This window comes from Columba livia, chromosome 2 (genome assembly GCF_036013475.1).
Source record: "Columba livia isolate bColLiv1 breed racing homer chromosome 2, bColLiv1.pat.W.v2, whole genome shotgun sequence".
Classification (NCBI taxonomy): Eukaryota; Metazoa; Chordata; class Aves; order Columbiformes; family Columbidae; genus Columba; species Columba livia.
The window spans coordinates 147,145,138-147,166,748 of record NC_088603.1 but is presented as its reverse complement, the minus strand read 5'-3'; the positions used below and the strand labels follow the sequence as shown (position 1 = coordinate 147,166,748).

The following is a 21,611-nucleotide window of genomic DNA, read 5'->3' as shown; positions in this document are numbered from 1 at the left end:
TGGGGAGGAAAGTGCAGAATGACTTAAAGCAAGACATGTCAACATTTCCAAGCTCTGTAACTCTGCTTGGCCATATAACTTTTCAGAGGAACTATTTCCTAATAATTTAATTTTATATAAAAATACTCAAATCAGTAATTCTAATTCCGGGCAGCCAGTAGACCTTGAATATTAATGCATTATTCTATGGCATGTTTTTCTATTTCAAGCTGGTTTGGAGCTTTCCTTTATCATTAGAGTACTTTTTGTATTGATACATGCTACCCCCAAAATATCTGTTGTAGTTGACAAAGCATGTGCTTACCCTTTACGCAGCTTTTTATATACAAGCCTTTTTTTTTTTTTTTTTTTTTTAAGAAAAGCTTTATTTTGATCCTCCTTTTTAATAATTCACTGCATAAATCCTATATCCATACATAGGGCTTTCTGAGTATGGATTTGTCTCGCTTTGAGCTTTACAATATTTTTTTCAGTTTCTATGTGAAAAACATAGTAAAGTTGTACATATGTATTATTTGCTAAATTCCGTAAGTTCTGGATGACTTTAAATCATTTTAATGCTGTTTAAGTTTATTCCTTGTGATACTCCTAATCAGTTACTGCTCTTGTTAGGGTGCTCATTGCTAGGAGCAGACTATTTTTGCTGAAGCAAATGACCGTTGTTACAGGGAGACTTTTGTAGGTTGTGTTTAATTTGAATATGTTCTTACAGCAGTCTCTTGGCTGTTAGATTTTGTAATTCAAGCACCTGTCATTCACAGCTCATTCCCCAGCAAAGCAAATTTAGGTAACAGAGACATTTATATTGTGGCCTGAAAGCAGCAGCGTATTGATTAAGTTGGATGGTTTCAAGGATGGTAAATTAGTTGTAACATGTAATTTAGCCCTTTTTTGTTATTTCAGTAGAACAGGTTTTTTGAATGATGTATAACAAAAAAAAAGAAAAAAGAAAAAAGATCGGGTGTTTCTAGTTACGATGCTGCTTGTTCTCAGAGTGATTTGTTGTCTGCAGGTGAATTTTCATAATCCGTGTAATCTAATCCAGCAGCCGAGGGCTGTGGGGGCTCCCGGCTGTTCCTCGTGTTCCTGCCGCCCCCGAGCGCAGGACCCAGCGATCGCAGGACCACGATGTGAGCTGGATCAGTTTGTTGATCCCCTGGAGAGGGAATCCAACAAGTTGGTGCAGCTCATGTAGCTGGAGGAAGAAGAGGAATGAGCAGGGATCACCCCTTTCACCAGCATTTTGGGGTAAAGGATTGAGTGTAACATGGAACAGCATCATTTTTGTTCTCATTGTATTTACTTTGTTGTCTGTGAACGCAGTGGACTTTATCATAAAATGATCAAGAGCTGTAAACATAACTGGAGTGACTCTTTTTACTCTTCGCTAAATATCAGAATAACGTTAGCCACAGTAATTCTGAAATAAGCCTGAGCAGAATATTATCTGTATCACAGCTGTAGACTTATTTGTCAAATCACGTAGAAAATCCGAGCAACGGTTGTGTTTCTCATTAAGGGAAGACATAAATTTGAGCTCACGAAGACAGGTTAGCTGACTGTTTGTCTGTTATTGATACCTTGCTTGAGACTCCTCCAAACTGCTGTATGTGGATTAGGTAGTGTAAACAGATAATGATTTATAGACCCTAGCATACAAATTTCATAGGAATATTCATCTAGAATAACATTTTAGTGATTTGTACTGGTTTTGATTTTTGTTTTGTTTTTGTTCTGGGTGTTGTTCGTGTTTCTCCCCTGCCCCCTCCAGTTCCCAGCTGGTTTGAGTTATGAAAGGCTTTTGCATCACACTTGTCTTCAAGTATTTTGCAGTTATTTTGCAAGGTAGACTATTTGCAGCATTGATTTGGAACAGAAGTTTAAGCTTGCTTGCTTTTTCTGAAAACTGAATAAGCACAAGTGCCTCCCCCCGCAGCCTCTCAGTTCACATTGTACCAGAGGTGGTCCCTTTCTTCATCCATTCTTCTCCTGGAACCTTTCGTCACTTTTCTACAGGGTGTCAAGGAGCAGGACACAAGCCTAATATCAGCACCTAATAATTTATTATGCTTGATATCACAATTTGATTTCTGCATGATAGATTCTTGGTATCATGCGTGATTTATATCATGACACTGCTCGCTTAACCACATTTTCCGTGGCCAGTTCTTAATCTGTTTTCCCTAGTTGGCTATATTAAATTCATCTGTTCCCAGTTTTTGTCTCATGTCTTGCATTAAGTGCATGTAAAACTTTTTTTATTATTATAATAAAGGCTATTATGCAAAGGTAAGTGGGAGAAAAGGGCCCCGGACTGAGGGAGCTCTTTGCAACACAGTTTGTGTTAACGTGTGGTCTGCTCTGTGGAAAAGTTTCAGTGTTCCTGTGATGGCATTAACCATTTTAATCACTTTCTGTTCTGCCATGAAATTTTTATCCAGGAAAAATAACTTTGGCTCTGGATATCACTTCTTCCTTGACTAACCAAATGCCCACTAGGGTATTTATTCTCCTGATTTTTGTCCCAGGTTTGATGTTAGAATTGTTTAGTGACCAAGCTCTGTTTGCACTGTCAGTAATGTTCCTACCATTTATAACACTGTGTAAAATCCAGTCTCTCTTTCATCAGTACTAATGGAAGTGAATGATAGTATGAGGTGATGGAAACATTTTATTTCCTAAACACTTCGCAGTTTGCCGTTGATTTCGGTTACTCTGGAGGACTGATCTTTCACAGCTGTTGCAAAATGTAAGTGGGTTTTTTTCCCCGCTGTGCAGATATCTGCCTTTTTCTAAACTCTCTGTGGCACAAAAAGGTCTTTTTAAAATGTCACAAATACAAAGCAATTTATGTTGGCATTAAATGTAAACATTTTGCTGTCATTGTTTATGAAAGAAATTGAAAGTTGAGGAGCGAATGGGTAAAAAAGATAAATGTTGAGCAACCTTCTTACAGAGACAGAAATGCGAGTTACAGATAGTTTATTCCTTAGGAAATATCTTACATTTGGTTTTACCAGTTACTGCTTGAAAATAATTGGGGTTTCACTTTTATAGAATTACAGTAACTGTGCCTTTTACTGTCTACTCTTATTTTTTATAAATAAGTTTTGTCAAATGTAATGGCATGGATGAATCAATTGTAAGTTTGCTTGTGGTCTAAGACTCATGAAAACTATATGTATGTATATCTAGCTTTGCCTAGATACACATACATATATATGCATACATAAATATGCCTAGATAAATGGTTGCACGTGCATAAAACTGCCTAAAACCCCCTGTAGTATAAAATAATAGGATAGGTTTTAAATGAGACAACTTTTAGAAATTATTTTCCGCTGAGGGTTAGCGCTGGACCTTAATGCATACATATGGAAGCACAATGTTGATTCAGATGGAAGAGGAAATATCAATTTAGATTGAGGAATGTGTTCCCTATAATCCTCCCTGTTCTCAGTTATTCTTATAGAGCTTTGCGTAGAGTTTGTAGCTGTGGTGCGGGAATACTAACTTCAGTAGCAGATGTGAGCCTGAAGCTTATTACATGTTTCACCAGATGTTTCATTTATCTTTAGGGCAACCTTCTGGTTTGTTTTTTATATCAAACACTGTGAGAAATCAAAATTCTGAATGTATTTTAAGCATGTTATGGGTATTTGGAGATAAAGGAACCCTTTTATAACCTGAAGAAGCACTGCAATGTCTCATATTGAATGTATTTTTCTTTTGAACTATATTTCAACAAGATAATTTATAATTTCATGTATTGATCTATTTTTATTTACACTAAGCATGCTTGTAACCCTTGTAACCCAAACTGAGAAGCTTTTGTTTGTTTATGTAAGCTCATTGCCTACTTTTCTGTTTCTTTATTAACAATTAATGCAATTTAATATCGTACATATTTGTTGTTTAAAATTTGTTTACACCTTAAAATGATTTTTTTGGTTGACGAAGCCTCAGCATTTTCAGCAATAATTGTGAATTGCAGGAAGATATCCCTTAGAGAGGCCGATTCGGGTGGTAGTTGTGGAAGGGCACTGACCTTTGGGACACTTTTGTGGCTTCACTGTCCCTGCCTTGGCACCGCGGCCATCGCCTCTGTGCAGGACGGGAGGTCAGCAATTCAGCTCCTGTGTTCCTGCACCTGCTCACAGGCTTAAAACCGTGTGCTGTCCTTGCCACGTTTGACTTACAACGTTGTCCCAAAGCTGGTGTGTGTTTGGTATCTCTTAACAAAAATTTCAGTGCATGTGACTCATGATTCACATTTTGGGAAGTTTTACTAGTGAAAATTGTCAGCAAGTGGGACAGCAAGTGATATGTCTCTTAAAGGCTGTTTAGTGATTATTTTTTTTTTGTTCGTCAGGCACATTTTATGGTGTCACTCATCAGGAACCACCTCTGCCTTCTCTCTTTCCTTTCCTCACCATGTTGGTTCCATGAAAAAGAAATACCCCATTTGCAAACTTACCAAAAAACCCAGAGTGAAGTGTTAGTGAACTTCAACTAGACAGTGAGAAGGAACCAAGTAAACACTTAAATCTGGCTCTGTTCTGTAGATCCAAATATCACACTTGAGTCCTGGACAAAAATTGTCCGACTTTGCAAAATCAAGCAATGATTGAGTATGCCTCTCGCACTTGAAATGCAGCGTTGGAAAACAAGTTCTTTATTGCTCTTGTCCTTGAAAGGAGAAGTAAAAGAGATAGTCATTTTAAAAACACATTGGATCGAGAGTTTGTGAACTCTTGTGTAACATGGAGCAGGTCTTAACAAAGCCTGTTCTGTTTACGTACTCTTCCGTTTGTAGATCTCTCCTTTGTGGCTGTGCAAACATCTCTCCCCTTTGGGACTTAATTACAATTACATAGCCTCCTTGTAACAGCTACAATTGCTCGCACAGAAAAGTAATATCAGGAGAGTATTTCATTTATTTATAGCTATCTTTTAAACCAACAGCTGGCTACTAGAGCCAGTGTGATGTGATCAGCAATTGCTTTCCAAAACAGAATTTGCAAGTCTATTTTAAAAGCTAATTGGCATATCTTTCAGTCTGGGATAGTGTTTCTGTTCCTTCTCGTGAAGTAATGCCTAAGAAAGGAGGCCTTGAGGAGAGCCTTCCGTTGCCATGTGGCCTTGTGGTGACAGGAGTAGAGAAGAGAGAAGAGCAGGGGCTCTGCGTCGCCTTTAAAAGACAAGAGTGGAACGGGCAAAGTTTGGCTTGTGTTGGTGTGATCATACAGCTAATCTAGCCACCTGCCTAAAAACCTCACTGAAGGGCTGTCTGTTGTAGAAATGGTGTAGTTTCCACTGGACTGGGTTACGCTGAGTCCCCACTGAAGTCTGGGTTTGTGAAATCTCTCTGGATTCAGCTCTCCCACGCGGAGGTTTTGTTCACGCAATTGTCACTTTGTTGAGTGTTTCTAATTTGCAGGTCTCTGTTAAGGCCATTGGGTCATGGTTTCCAACACCCCTCAACTCTAAGTGTAAGAACTCAAGACTATTTGTAGAAAAAATGTATTTGATTCTTAGGTTAAAGAGTAACTGAAATAATATACTATACAGAAAGAAATCTTTTTTTACTATGCTACCAACCAACATAATGTATTTGGTGTTTTACGGCTGAGGACTGTGCACACACACCACAAGCTCTGTGTCTGTTAATGCTCTCCTATGAGCAGCACTGGGGCTCACAGTCTTCCCACAAAAAGTATTTCTCCCCCCCACTTTGAGTATATTCTTATAATAAAATACAGAGATGATGTTGGAAACGCAAACCGCAGCTTTTAAGTAGTTGTTTGGAGACTAAGGACAATATAAACATCTTTCTTCTGAGGCAGAGAAAACTTTTGTCAGAGTTTGCAATATTTCGTGCTGACACCTGATACCATGATTTGCGATACAAAAAAAATAAAAGAAATGGGGAAGTTTAAAGTAATTGTTTTAAGTAAACAGATACCAAGCTTATTGCCAGATACCTCAGTTGCCATTGTTCAGCTCATTAAACTTCTGTTATTCAAAACTCTTTTCTGATATCGAAGTGTAACTGTGGCACATGTAAATCTTCGTTTTTCAGAAAATAGCATTCTTTCTAATACCTTGCAGAGAAAGGATCTTCACCAGTTCATCTAGATTTTATTCTAGTTATATTATTATTCAGACTTTATTATTATTATGACTTTACTGTTGACGGCTACAACAATATTTCTCAATTTTCTTGATTTAAATGCAGTTTGAAACAGAGGAGATCATGGTCGCTGTACGAAGATGCTCTTTAATTTGTGTTTTTGTTTCTGCCATGTTTCCTCATCTGTTGAACAGCATAAATTCTCTAGGCTTCTTGACATTGCAGTTCAGTGTTATTCAGGCCTTGGCTTTGTTTCCTTTCTGTCCTTTGACAGTTCTGTATTTTAATGTTTGCTTACCATACTGAACTGCAGTCACAAATCTAAGCACAGTTTGTGAAACAAAATATTTTCAGACTGGCTTACCCATGTTAATTTTTTGAAACCATTTCTATTACTTTTTTTTTTTTTTTTTACATTCAATGTGAGTGGCCTAAATAAATAATAGTCTGTGGTTGTTAACCAGAGATTTTGTACCTATTATGACTAGTGTCTTGTTTGCATTTGAAAAAGTATTTAGGCAGAGTCCTTTGAGAATTATATAGTGCTCTGCATAATTGCTTTTAACGTTTTCAATAACTAACAAAAAGATGAATGCAGAATGAAAATAACTGCTTTTGAAACACAAAAAGTCTCCTTTGATGAAATTTCTCACTATGGTTGGTTGTTTCTAAAAGCCTGTATTTTACTCACACTAAACTTGGATTACTTAGATTGCCATAATTCTTCTTTAGTGTGCAGCAGAACTTTTGGGATCTTGGCCCCTTTAAAGAAAAAAACAACCATCCAATAGTTTTTTTTTATGTGATTTGTATTAATGTTTGGTGGTTTTTTCTTTATTGCATTGTAACTTATTAAACCATCTTTTCCAGTCTTAGAGTCATTCATTGAACAGCTATGGTTGGAAGGGATGTCTGGAGGTCTCTGGTCCAATCCCCCTGCTCAAAGCAGGGTCAGCTACAACAGGTTGTCCACTTGGTTTTGATAATCACCAAGGAGGGAGGCTCCACAGCTTTGCCAGTTGTGGAGTTTGCCCATCCTCACAGTATTTAAAAAAAAAAAAAAAAAAAAGGTATTTTGTCTTATGTTTAAGTTGGATTTTCTAAGTATTTATGAACGTGGATAAGATCCCCCTGAGCCTTCTCTCCTCCAGGCTGAACAGCCCCAGCTCTCTCAGCCTCTCCTTGTATCTCTCCTTGTATGGCAGATGCCCCCAGTCTCTTGATGTCCTGAACTCTCTCCAGCACGTCCATGTCTCTCTTGTACTGGGGAGCCCAGCACTGGCCACAGCACCCAGTTGTGTCTCAGCGGGGTTGAGCAGAGGGAAGGGTCAGATCCCTCGACCTGCTGGCACTGCTCTGCCCGATGCAGCCCAGGAGAGCCTTTGGCTTTCTTTGCTGCAAGGGCACATTGCTGGCTCATGGTCAGCTTGATATCCATCAGGACCCCCAGGGCCTTTTCTGCAGAGTTTCTGTCCAGCCAGCCAGCCCCAGCATTTGCTGGTGCCCGGGGTTGTTCCTCCCCAGGGACAGGACTCTGCAGTTCCCTCTCCTGAACTTTGAGATTCCTGTCAACCCCTTTCTCCAGCGTGCTGAAGTCCCTTTGGATGTCAGGACAAACCTCTGGTGCATCAACCATTCTCCCCAGTTTTGTATCATTGTAAACTTGCCGAGGGTGCACTCTGTCCCATCATCCAGGTGATGACAGAAGAGTACTGGACCCAGTATAGACCCCTGGGGCACACCACTGATGACTGGCCTCCAGATGGACGTTGTGCTACTGATCCCAACCCTGCATGGCTCATCATCACTGTGTCTTTTAGCTGAAGTCTGTTTGGGTAGTATTAATCTTTATTATCTCTTTTTCCTCCAGCTATACTTTAGGTTTGTAAATATAATTTAGTTATGAAGGCATTTTGGCACTCAGTGAAATATAGGTACCACCAAGTGATTCGATGATTCATCTTTTCCTCAAATGAGGCTGTTTTGCTTTGGGGCTATGTTCAGAGTAAATGGTGAATGCCATCCCAAGGGTTTATAATCTTCAGAGAAGACGAAGGAATGGAAGTAATTGACTTGTCCAGCCCCCATCAGGGAGTCCTTCAGCTGAGCAGCAGTGGAACCGCAGCAGCTGCCTCCAGCTCCCATGCACCGCACGTTACACTGAGCTTTGTCTCCTCCTCGTTAGAGAATTGATTGCAGTGGATCTGTCAGAGGGACAGAGTTGGGCTTCCCAACTTGTTTCCCATGTACAAAACTTGCTTTAAGTTTATAACTTCCTCCTTGGCACAAAGCACTTTTTCTGCCTGTTTAAACAGGGTGTGAGTTTAGTTCTTGGCTACTTTAAAAGAACAAGCCACACTTAGGTATAAAAGTTGCAAGTGCTATGTTACTGAAATATTAGCTTTGGCTTGCAGAATCCTGCCATATGATGTTATAAGCCCTAGAGAGGGGAGAAATTCTCCCCAACTCTGCCTTGTGTAGTTTGATCTAAAAGCCATGAGCTTTATTTTCTGCATTTAATATTCCTGAACTGTTGAGGGGTTTAGTTTTGCTTAAATTGTTTGCTATCTTTTGCATTCGAACATAGTGCATGATCTCAAGTTGTTTAGATGCCAAAGGCTGCTTATGAGAAGGCATGACTGTCTTCCACCTCAAATATCTAACCGCTCCTGTTTTTATTGTTCGTCTTGCTATGCAATGGAGATGACTCTTTGAAGTGGCCTGAGTTCATTGTTTCTTTGGGGACACATTGAAGAAGTTATACTAACGACAGGCGTTGCTAGAGTTAGCCTGGGCTTTAGAAACTCTGCTGAGCAATACCAGTAGTGATGCCATTCAGTGTTACAGCTCCTCACTGCAGCACTAACGCACAATGAAATGGGGGTTTCTGTTTTGAGTTACCGTGGTCTGAATTCCCTAACTGCTAGGTTATTATCTGGATTTTTTTTTTTCCTGTGAGTAGAGATTATAGAATCATTGAATGGTTTGGGTTAGAAAGGGACCTTCAAGATCGTCTAGTTCCAACCTCCTCACCATGGGTTGAAGCTCACCTTCCACTAGAGCAGGTTGCTCAAAGCCCCGTCCAGCCTGGCCTTGAACACTCCCAGGGATCCACAGCTTCTCTGGGCAACCTGTCCCTGTGCCTCGCCACTCTCATGGTGAAGAATTTCTTCCTTCTATCTAATCTGATCTAATTCTACCCTCTTTCATTTTAAAGTCATTACTCCTTGTCCTACCACTACATGCCCTTATGGAAAGTCTCTCTCCAGCTTTCTCGTAGGCCCCCTCTAGGTACTGGAAGGCTGTTTCTGTGCCTCATTTGTTACTGAGAAGTTGCATTTCCATTACTTAGTGTTGAATTTGCTTTACAACACCCTTTTTCGATGTATGGGAAAGTAGGGCCATGTGCTTTAACACTTACCATGGTATCCAACTTAATTCTTGGGAAAATGCATATTTAAATATAGGTGTTATTTTCTCTGTTCCCTCTGCTCCCAGTCTGTATGTATATGTACAAATACATACACACATAAGCGAAAACAAGGAAGCAGTAGGTGATGCTGAGAAATCTGATTTCCTTGTGAAGAAAATGGGACCTGTAATAGCTAACTATTCAGGTTGTTCAAGACGAGGTTGGAAGTCTGACATAAAAGTAGTTTTAGGATTTGGAGAATGTTAATGCATCAACACAGTTGGGCTGGATCTGTCTTGGCCAGGTGAAATGTCAGTTTGTTGTTTACTTTACTCACATCTGTCTGGAAAGCCTCTGAAGACTAAACAATACTTAAGTACTTCAATAGATTCTTGTGTGTTAAAACAAGGACTGGTGTTTCCCTCCCTCCCAAGTGTTGCATGCTAAATTGTATTTTTCTTCCCCAAATTAAGGAGTAAGCATTCTGGTAGAAAGTTAGTGGGAACTGGGAAAAAATAAATTAGTTTAATGGTTCTTGTGTCAAAATGGTGTGATTGCTTCCAGGAAACCTTTCAAAACTGCCTGCTGGCTTTCCATCGCACCTGTGTTGTAAGTTGCTAACCCTATGTTAAGGCATCGTATTGGAATTATTTACAAATCTGTGCTGTTAGGCCTGAAACGTTGCGCTTTTCAAACATTACCTTAATACTGTTTTACTAATTAAATGTTGCATATGCTACTTAATCAATATCTATTGTGGTAACAGTCAGGTAAGGAAACAGTACAACAATATAGTAGTGATGTTCTTGAACATCTCTGTTGGATTTGACGGAAAAACAATGTTTCACCTAATGAAGCGTGACATACTTCTTCAATTGATTAGCTCCAAAATTCTTAACACATTGTTTTTCCTCTCACACCGGGTGCTTAGCTGTATGAGATGAGATGTGTTGAAAATCTGGATGCCATTGGTTCTGGATGATGATTTTCTGGTCAGAATGTCATATCTCTCATCACGGTACGCCCTTGCTGCCTACTGGCATCCATGACCACTAAATAACTTTTTGCATTTCCAATACCCTGCTAATGCTATCACCTGTCATGTTGACATTTATATAATGTTATTTAGCTTCAGGAATCAAGGGAGGTTGGTTTTCATATGCAGGAAGGGACTGGCTCTGTCAGAATTTGATTTAACCTGCTGCTTCTTGGTGCAGCCAGCAGCTTCCAAAATGATTGTGCCATGGCCATTGGCGGGGAGGACCTAATAAAAAGGCACAGATTTTCATGAGGTGCGAAAATGTCTTGTCATCTAATTGCAATAATTTAGGAGTCTTCCGGGCAAATTCTCTCCCAAAGTCTGTGCCGCTGGTCCTATTCTTCTTCCAAAACTGAGTGTTCTCCTTTGAGCTCTCTAGGAAACGTTAATCAGGGTCTTCAACTCTTGAGCCCACCTACAATCAGTTTCCTTTGTATTGTTTCACGAACCCTAAACTATCATAAGAGATAATTGAGAACAGCTTTTGGTAACCAACATGCTACAATAAAATGCTAGTGTAATGTGTATCCCTTATGAATATGTTAATATATTTTTTTAAAAAAAGGAAGATATTTCAGATACTCAGTTCTGGCTTTCATTAGGCATCAACTCAGTGTGAATCCACAGCCTTCACATGTGCAACACAAGCCTTTCACGTCATCTATAGAAATGTTTAGGTGGAGGGATCATTTAGTTATCCTTTTAGAAACCTGCATGTTAAGAATTTTTTGTGTTAGCACTAGGACAGTAAAAGTTGATTTTTCCCTCTCTTTCAAGGAGTTGGCCAGTGATAGTAAGTGATGTTGAATATGTCTGTCTCCTCTGCAGTGGCTGGATCTGTAGCTCGAGAACCAAACCAGCGGGGAACCCGTCACTCTCAGATCTTTCTGCCTGCAGGCTAAAGGGTAAAGATTTTTATTGTGGCAGGGATCTCAAGCAAGAGGACTTGACTCATTTATCTGAAAGTCAGCAAAGTGAATGGCTGACCCTGGATCTCATAATGGAGAACTGCTTTCATCTATTGACTGGGTTGGACTTTGCCTGGATTCTGACTTACTCATACCTCGTGTGAGTTAAAGTTACGTTGGTCATGGTTTGAGGACTGGCTGGCAGTGTTGGGAGTGCATATAGACGGTGCATATAGACGGTGGCACAGCACAGATCCACATGAAGCTGCCGTTGGTTGGAGCTTACACGTGGTTTAGCCATCGCTCTCTGAGCTGGTCAGATGGGATGTCTGAGTCTTTCTTTGTGTCGCAGACAGCTAAATGGCTTCCAGGTGGTGTAAGTGTTCTAGGAGTTACACTGAAATGTTCTGGTGACACTGCATTCATGTAGGCATTACGCAAAGCTCCTAGTTATTGAGAGTTAAGTGCTGTTCTTATTGAACAGAAATAAATTAATATGGCATTTTACTGCTCTTCAATCAGTGAGTAACAGCACACCGGCTAGATAAAACTGACAGACTTTGTAAAACTAATGTGAATTTTGAGGGTTGTATTGAGTCCTACTATCTTCCTTAAAGGAGCAGTAGATGTTATAATAACTAAAGGAGCAGAAGATGTTGTAATAAGTGCTTCCTTGCTGCTGCGCAGGGAGGTCTTGCTCAGCACGAATAGGCCCCGACGGAAGAAGCTGTAAGCCTGAGGCTGAAGACATGCTTGTCTTTTTTAACAGGTGCACTTAATGCATTTTAAAGCTAGATATTGTGTAATTTTGATTCAAAAGATGTGTTTATGGGAGTAGCTACTGCAATCATCTTCTGTTTTACCAAAAATTAGGACTTTTCTTGACTGAATCTCCCTGCCAAATGTTTAACAGTGTTATCCCTACGTGATGGGCTGATGGAGATCACAGAAAACAAATAGTTTGTGTAACTTTCAACTGAAGAAACAGTCCATAACAATAATTTTTCTGTTAATGAATCCTGATTTATTATAAAGATAATTCAGGAACATTGTTCTGTGTGGGTTGTGTCTGCTTCAGTGTTCGGGTAACATTTTGTGAGCTTAAAACTTACAAACAGTGTGCAAGATTCTTCAAAACAGACATGTGGATATTGAATCCCAAGGCATCAGGAAACCGCTTGCTTCATTGGATCTGGTAAGACAAGATGGGTTTTTGGCTTTAAGTGAGTTGTTGAAGATGCCCCTTCTCATCCCCCTGCCCTTTGAATTTTTGCAATGCAAACACTAAGAGTGGTACAAAGTACCCAGATGTCGAAGTTTTACAAAAAAGAAGAATCTTCTTCTGGTTTTCAAGTGGAAAGAAGTCCAGAAATCCATTACGTGAAGTCATTCTTGTTTTATTTCACTTACTGAAAAGTTATTAATAAAATGAGAACAACTTTTTTGTAATGTGTACTCTATGACATTACTGATTTTTTAAATGCAGAGGTTGCTCAGATGTTTCCATTTCAGTGTCTGTCCCCATTCCGCTTTCAAATTGTTGAATATGAAAACCTGTGTTAAATTAAGAAAGTAAAAATGACCGTGTAATTCCTTAATCTTCGGACATTTCCAGTTTTTTTTTTTTTTGCAGATAATTTAATAACCTCTCTCAGCATGTATGTAATATAAAATTCCATAAAAATATAGTAATCTGGTAGATATTTATGTAGGAATGGAATTAGCCTTTCAACACACTTTCTTGTTTTATTGTGTGTTTAATTGCTTTGTAACTTGTAGTGCTAAAGTAGATACGTCAATAGTATTTTGCAAAAAAAAGAGCTTTTACCTGTTAATGTAGCCTCACTAGAGTAAACAAGCAAAAATCCATGGCCAGTAAAGAAACTTAAGGAAATCTTACTAATGTTTTTAATATTTTTGTTTGGTTGGTGTTTGTTTCTTTTTAAAGATGGTGCTTAGTCAAATATGAGGTTACTCTAACATACAGTCAGTTTTTGACCGTTCTGGTTCCTTTTCGTGCCTTTAATCCTACTTTGCATTTTAGTTGCTAGAATGATGTTCACTGGACAAAGTTTTATAAGTAAAGGCTTGAAGGTGCTGAAGTTCATGAGAATGCATTCCTAATAGAAAACATTTGATGCTTTCATTAGGCGTTTGATGTTTATTAGGAAATGAGATAGCATCTTCTTGCTCTTTTACAAGGAAAACAATAATTAAGTTGCCCAGATGGCATTTTTAGTAGTTTAATTTACTGCTGTCATGACAATGTAGGCTGCCTGAAACTTTTTTCCTTGATAAAGATTTTAATCTTGTATCAAATCCATCTTCAGTCAACATAAAAGCAGTAGTGTAGTAAGCCAAATGAATGCTTAGATATGAGTAATGTTTACCTGCCATATAGGAGGAGATGGAGGGTTAAATGGCGAGTGTTTGTAAGATACTGTGAAGATGGAACTTTCTATATAAATTCCAAGAAAACTACTGCAAATATATGGCAGAAAACCTTCAAAATATGTTGCATTTTCTTCTGATAGTCGCTTCTTAAAGATCATTGTCAACAGAATAGTGAAATCATATTGTGTGATTTCAACTTTAATTTCTAGATGCTAGTTTAAATCAGGTCTCTGAATTTAAAAATGCTTTTAGAAGACTTAAGTGTTTTAAGATTTCTGGAAGATAGTATTATAATGCTTTTATCCTTTACAATAATGTTGCATAGCTTATAAGACAATTCTGCAAGTTATCTTGACAGTCCTGCCCATCTTCTTTAGACTATTCTTGAGGCTTGGGTGTGTTTATTTAAAATCAGCTCCAGTTTCCATTATCTTGAGATGTGTAGAGAATCGTGTGGTCAGTGAAGTTTGTTTAGTTTGTCCAAAGGCTCATCTGGGTGTTTGCTCATGTGTTAATAAAATGAAATGACAGCTTGATTGGTCTGATTGCCTCCTAATTCAGAGGACATGTGCTTAGACCCGAGCCCCACGCTCTCCGTCAGCAGACACTGGGTGGGTGCCAGCACATGTGCAGGAAGTGGCGGCTTCCACTTGCCGCTTCCCCTGGTCCCGTCACGCACATACATCCCTGTGCTCCCCATCCCCTTGTTTTACTCCTTGTCTCTGAAAACTTGTCCTCATCCTCCCTTATTCCCACCAGCCACAGAGCTTCCCTTGTCCTGCATTGGTAGGACATGCGTCCTTGTGCTGCCCTGTGGCTTGGACCAAGGCAGCGATGGGCAGTCGCTGCCTGCGCTGGCGTGGCCCACACTCCAGGACGGTGGCTCTGCCCGTGCTGCCAAACCTCTGGTCAGCAACTCTGGTGGAGACTCCGTGTGGGCAACTGCCGTCTAAACTGATAATACCATAAAGAGCAGTCTGGAGATACCTGCTTACACCTTGGGTAAGCGTCTCCAGACAGAAGCACTCCAGACATGTTGGTTTATTTTTATTATGTTCCTGTTACTTTTCACTGTTCACCTGCTGCTCGTGATACCTCCTCTGGGTGTCCCATACTTTTTCTGCAGAGCACTATTAATCTTACACAGTGCTGTAGTAAAACTAACATTGAATTGTGATCAGGTTTAAAAATTAATGAGTTCACTGAGCGTACACAATGAATAGTTACATTAGAGTTTTCCTTCTACTCTTTCTCCCCTTCTTACTCGTAAAATGAAGGACTTTTTGCCTTAGAAAGCATTCAGACACCAGCAAAAGCCTCAGTTGCTGCAGTGAGCATCTACTCAGAGAAGCTGGTTGGGCTTGATCTTCCTAGAGCAGTAGCATCGGTGGAGGTGATTGCTACAGATTATTTCTTAATATAGCCCATAGTCTATACAGAAAAGCCAGATTTGTAAAGCGTGCTTTCCAGGTGGTGTGCCTTTTTTCCACCACAGTTGCTAACTTATTAAAAGATAACAATTTCTTAAGAAAAATGTAATCCACTTTGGACAAATGTGTTCTGCCCTTTTTTTTTATCCTTGAATTTAGCAATTAAAATGGCGTCGAATTAAGTAATTTGACTCATTTTTAGTTTTGCGGTCTGATGATTGACTATGGCTCTTGGACTTTTGCCTATTTTCAGGTGATTTTTTCTTTTTCTTCCCCCATCCAGCTCCTCACAGGCCCTGGTCTGCTTAACTTCCAACTTTAGTGGAGATCAGGTGCTTTCAGCCCAGTATAGCAAAAGCGCATAAAATAAGAGTACTGTTTTGTAACCCTGACTTGATATTTCAGAGGAGGAAATGAATATTATTGAGGAAGGCAATATTTACTTTTAATTTTTTTCTCCCTGAATAGGAGAATTGTTGAGTTACTGAGCTTGTGCATTTGTCTTGGGAGAAGTGTGTGTGGGGTTGGATATAGATAAAAATCTGCAAATATGTGCGTGCATATGTGTTGCGCAGTTAAAACTTAAGAAACATTTTGGCAGTGTCTAAAGGCTTTTTCAGATAAAACTGTGGATTCTTGTTTCTCTTTACCCATTGTTTTTATTTGTATTTTTTGACCAGAATAAGTTACTTGTGGTAGTAATTATATTTGTATCTTCACAATTGGAATTGTTATCAATAGATGCAGTCATTGTGATTCATAGTTTTTTAGACAATTAATTGTGATTGTGTGTGTGGAGGAAAACGAATTAAATTCTTGTCTCCGTAATGCTCTGTTCTCTAATTAAATTAAATAAATCAATTTTCCTTCTTTTCAAATGCATACGCTTGTTCCTTGAACTAACATCTGCTAACTTGTTTGAGTCATTGAAGATACTGTCTGAAGCATATATGTGGTTTGGCAAAGCTTAATATGTATAGAAAAAGCAGAATTTTTTTGTGCTGCTAAATAGTCCCATGTAGTGTACAGCACTTGTTCAGTACGCATGCTACCACATGGTAGCCCTTCAAAAGAGACAAATTATTGCCTTAAAAATACTATCCGCATTAGTATTGGTGCTGTAAAAGGAATAGTATAGCTGTTTCTCAATATTGTTTCACCCGAATAACCAAAATTTACCATGTTCATGTTGCCAGTTAAATTCAGGGGAGTGTTAGTGCAGACACTGGATCCTGTTTCTTCTGATGGATTTCTGTGCCCCTTGGAAAATATACCCCATTTGAGTAAATTTTAATTAGTGACAACTGTACGTTTTAGGTCATTTGTCTTCTGGATACCCAAGATTCTGCGAGGAAACAATATGAAACCTCAGATACTCCAGAGTCTTTTTGAGGAGGCTGTTGTGGTTGAGGGAGCAGTGAAGGCCTTGCCTTGTTCTGGGATCAGTCACCTGACCCCATGAGGACATTTGTCACTTCTGCTGTCTGAGCTCATAGTTTAAGGACAAATTTGTGAAACATGAGTCAAGACAAACCCTTAATTATAAAATCCAGACTGAAGGCTGTGCAGATATTAGTGGTTCATAGCGTGGAGTGGTTCGTTACCTCCTTTGGTCCTCCTGTGGCCAGTGGATGCTCCAGCAATGTAAAACCAGTCTGGCATGGGATACTGGGTACAAAGTTCCTCCACTTTGGTGGGACTTGGCTTTTAAGGAGGCGTGTTGGTTGCTGCTCTTAAAACCAGATTACTTAGGGCATATCAATTTAAGATTGGAAATTAAGGCCTTGAGCATGTGGGGTGCCATCAAATGTATTGCCTCCAGGACACCTTTGATCAGGGTTTCACGTGTCATAACGTTTACCAGCAGCCTAAATGTGGCCAGGCTGAAATGTGTCTCATCTGATGGTAACTATTTAAGGACTAAATTTCAGCAACACGTACATTGGTGTGTGACCTCCTGAGAGCTAGATTTAATGAATTGTTTATAAAGAATTAAAAATAATAATACAGTTTTAATGATAAATTAACTTGCGTCATGTATCAGGGTACTACAAGAATGCTTGTTTTGGAAGCGTTTCAGAAATATGCTGTGATTTCAAGAAGGATGTGAATTTGCTATTTGTAAACTCTGCTGTCTTAGATTTGTTTGCATTTTAAAATCATTACAAGGACATTTTTTTCCTTTTTTGCAGTGCTTCACTTGATTTGACCTATTGTTAAATTAGGTTTTCAAACAGTGAAGTTATTGACTGAGGCTATTTTAAGGTATTTAGACAATGTGGCCGAGCTGTTCCAGTGTTGAATGGGTCATCGCATTAGTGTTCAGTTCTTGGCATTGTCTCTGATTTATTATATAATTTTGGGTATGTTATTTTCTTCTTGAAAAGGTAGGGAATGTACCTCCTATATGTTTAAGCCCAGATAAAGTTTCTAATGTTGCTGATACTTTTTGCAAAATGAAAAAATACTTATTTTTTTTTAGTATTTTCTTTGATCTTTTACAAGTTTGTTAAGACATCGTTCAATTCAGGAGAAAAAAATACCCACCAAACTACTGTAATAGGGTTTGCTGTTTTCAGTCAAGGGATTTTCTTAGTACAGATCCACACAAGTCACTCATATTCAAGCAAAACACCCATACTGTATAGTTTTGCATGTTTTCAGCTTTAGGCAAATTATAGTAACACATTCTAGCTGCTGTTAGGGAAGCAGTTTGTGTGTTTGTCTGCAAACAAATAAAAGAATTGTTCTTTTAGAGGAAGGAGGTTTTTTTAGTGCCGGGGAGACACGTGCTGGCTCAGGAGACAGAGGCTGTGAGTCCCAGCAGCACGCTGAGGAGTGCAAGCGTGACTGTTGGCTTTCCTCGTCATGAGGACACTCCTGAACCAATAACGTGCTTAAAAATATAGGTTCACTGTTTAAATGTGGGAGAGAGTGGGGGAGTATTGTCATCTGGCTGTTCCCCTGCCCTTTTCCTTGCTCAGCTCAGTTCTGGGCACTCTCAGACTTAGTGGCTCTTTGGAGTGGCACCTTTGCCACGTGGCTTGGGGAGGACTGTGACTTGAGACAGTGAGCTTCTCATTGGAAAGAGGTGTGTGACCATCCCAAGTCCTGGCAGATTGAGGAGTGGGTAGAGGAGAGAGCTCTTGGCTAGTCTGTGCTAAACTTCTAGGTAGAAAGCTGTTCTGTAGACTGGGCAAAAGATGTAAAGAAACAGTAGTGACGATACCAACAAAAGCAGCTTAGGGGCTGTTATCCATTTGTGCAAGTTGGCAGCTTGTTGGAGCTATCTAGCTACTAATACATGTTATAATATATATACGTTTGGTTAAAAGAGTTTCCATTTCTCCCTGGTGGGGACTGCATCATGTTTTAATTTCTGCAGTTGTTTTCCCAAGGCAGAGATGTTAGCTATTGATGCTTCATTGGTTCTTTGAGATTTTTCCGCTGTTGCCTTCATTATCATCTAACTGCTAACAGTCATGAGAGGAGGAATTGCTGACTTGAAATCTGGATGGTTTTCAGTGAGTCCTTTTTCTTCTAGATGATATTGCTTACACTTACAACCAGCAATATGTAACTGGACACCCCGTGTTAAAGAAAATAAGTTGTCCTGGAACTCAGTCACCAGTTACCTCTTGTGTGAACACTTGTAAAAGCATGATATACCTTTATTCAAGTTTGTAAAAGATATTTTCTTAGGGTATTCCTTTTCTTTAACATTGCCTCTCTTAGGGGAGAAATTGTCTGAGGGGGTCGGCCTCGTGATTTCATAAGAATCTATATATAAGTATCTTCTTCCCATCCTTGCATGACCACCTCTACTTTGACAGTGTCCTCAATTACAAGAAAATTGCCACTGCAAGGACAAGTCTAGTTCATCTATCTAAAAACCCACATTTAACTTAATTTTCAAAAACTGTTTTATCTCTTGCAGCTGCTTTTGAAAATCCCTTTCTAGTTTTTCCTTTTCATGACTTCATTTGGCTAGAGAGGATCTAACCATAATTTTGTGCTTTAGCATGTTGTAGCACATCATGTCAAGAGCCAGTCTTAGTTGTTTTCCACACAGATAAATCTTTTAAAAGCATCTTTTAACCAAAATAGTTTATTCTAGCTACATTTAATAAATGGATCAGATGATTTTTCAATTCAAAATCATGGTCGAAGCAGGAGTCTGTTAGGTTGTTCCATGGGAGGTCTGTGTTCTTTCTGGTTTAATTGTAAAATTTAGAAACTTAATATCCTTTCCCGCCCCAAAAACAACAAAACCTTTAAGGATGGAGCTTCCTTGAAAAACTAGATCTTGGCTTTCCTTTTATAAGAAACATTGAGATGCTACCTAAAGCATTTGGGTTACTGTGTAGGGAATATGCTTGAAACTGGCCACTACTTCTGGAAGTTGTGCACTAAAAGTGAGATTTAAATCCATTTTGATCTGACAAGGGGGAAGGTTTTCATACTGACTTTAAACCAGCTGTTTGATCACTTCTGCTGTCTGTCTGTCCTGAAGGGTGCAGTGGCGGCTTTAAATTGGCCTTGATTTAGAGGCAGCCAAGTGGTGCCTTTTCCTCGCTTGTGTTATGGGATTTGCTGTGTTAGGGCTGGGGTGCTGTATTATCATGGTATCCTGGATGGAACACAAATTGCAAGCCGTTTTTATTAAGATATTATGAAATAGGGTGCAATCACCAACGTATGCCAGTGGAAAAAGTCTGCAAGGGTTTATATAAATGTACGTAGATTACGTTAAAAATACAATCAGTAAGATATGGCAATTTAATGAAAAGGGCCAGCAGACTGCAGAATGTAGTTCGTGCTTTAAGCATGATAAGTTTGGAAAAATATTTGTCCAATCTTGAAAAATGTCTCCTCGTATCTTAAAAGAATGTGGTTGGATTTTTTTTCTTCTTGAAAAGATACAAAGTGGGGTCTGAAAACGCAGCATATTCTGTTCTCAAATCAATTTATGTTGCTGTCTTTTATAACGAATATCATATTCTCATCTGCTCAAGGAGAAGCCTTGAAAATAAAAATTAACAAAAATGAATGCATAGGAGGGGATTGTTTATCTTTGTGGATTTTGCAGCTGCAGGCAAAACTTAGGGATTGTGCAGGGTTGTTGCATTTGATGTCCTGTCATTGGCTGTGAGTGTTGGTTCATCTGATAATCGCACTGAAATACGTTTCCTTAAATTTAACCAGCAGGCACAGTGTCCATCTGTTTAAAAGGTCTGATAAGTGATAAGGTGTGTTGATCTGCTCGATGACATTATGTTAAACATTCCCAAATAGAATTCTGTTCCGTCAAGGAAATCTGTTTGAATGAAGCATTTAGTAGAAACAGCATTTATGCGTTGGTACAATGAAGCATTACAGCTGTTGGTGTAAAAAGCCCGACAAAAAATATTCTCTACTGTTTAAGGTAACTTACTGTATATAAGTGTGTGTGAATTATGTATAAGATATACATACATGCATACTTAGGCATTCATGTACATCTAAAAAGAAGCAGTGTTGAAAAATTGAAGACAAATGCAGTCAAAACTATCTGACAGCTCTAGCTTGTCCCCCAGACTCTAATATGAAAATGTACTTTTACGTTGTGAAAAAGACATAGTTTATCTTCTGTTTCATATACTCATTAAATAATTCTCCTTTCGATTCCAGAAGTTACATAATTCTGGACAGTATTGCAACTTAAATCACAATATTTCTTTGTTACTAAATGGTAAAATGTTACTGCTTAATGAAAGCCAGTATCGGATTTTTTTTTTATGAATGAGCAAGGTAACGCGCACTGTAAATGACGTGTAGCAGTTTGTTGATCACTTTAGCAATTAACTGCAGCTGAAAAAAGTCTGCTTACTCAGGCTAGTGTTACTCTCACTCTCTGAGGAAGCTCTGGATTTTAACGACCACAGGCCAGCAGTGAATAAACAAACTTCTGCACAGTTGCAAAAAGGAAAATAAAAGAAAACTCAATTTACTCGTTTAATATCAAGCTCCCTCTCAAAATAGCCCAGATTGTGTAAGTTTACTTTTTGAACATATTTTTTGTTGAATCTAGTTCAATACCAGATGGAAATGATGCGAAGCCTTCGCCACGTAAACATTGATCATCTCCACGTTGGCTGGTACCAGTCCACGTACTATGGCTCTTTTGTCACCCGTGCCCTCCTGGACTCCCAGTTCAGTTACCAGCACGCAATTGAGGAGTCTGTAGTTCTCATTTACGGTTAGTATGAGGTTTCCTTTATTATTCTTTTCCCCTCTTAATATTATTACTACTATT

General features: G+C 39.0%; 1 protein-coding gene across 1 annotated transcript in view; it reads left to right on the top strand.

Annotated features, from left to right (window-relative positions):
* EIF3H (eukaryotic translation initiation factor 3 subunit H) overlaps positions 1 to 21,611 on the top strand; it is an 86,088-nt gene that overhangs the window by 47,619 nt on the left and 16,858 nt on the right. The window contains exon 3 of the mRNA XM_065054294.1: positions 21,387 to 21,554. Coding sequence (XP_064910366.1) covers positions 21,387 to 21,554 — 168 coding nt within the window. The remainder of the gene's footprint in view (positions 1 to 21,386; positions 21,555 to 21,611) is intronic.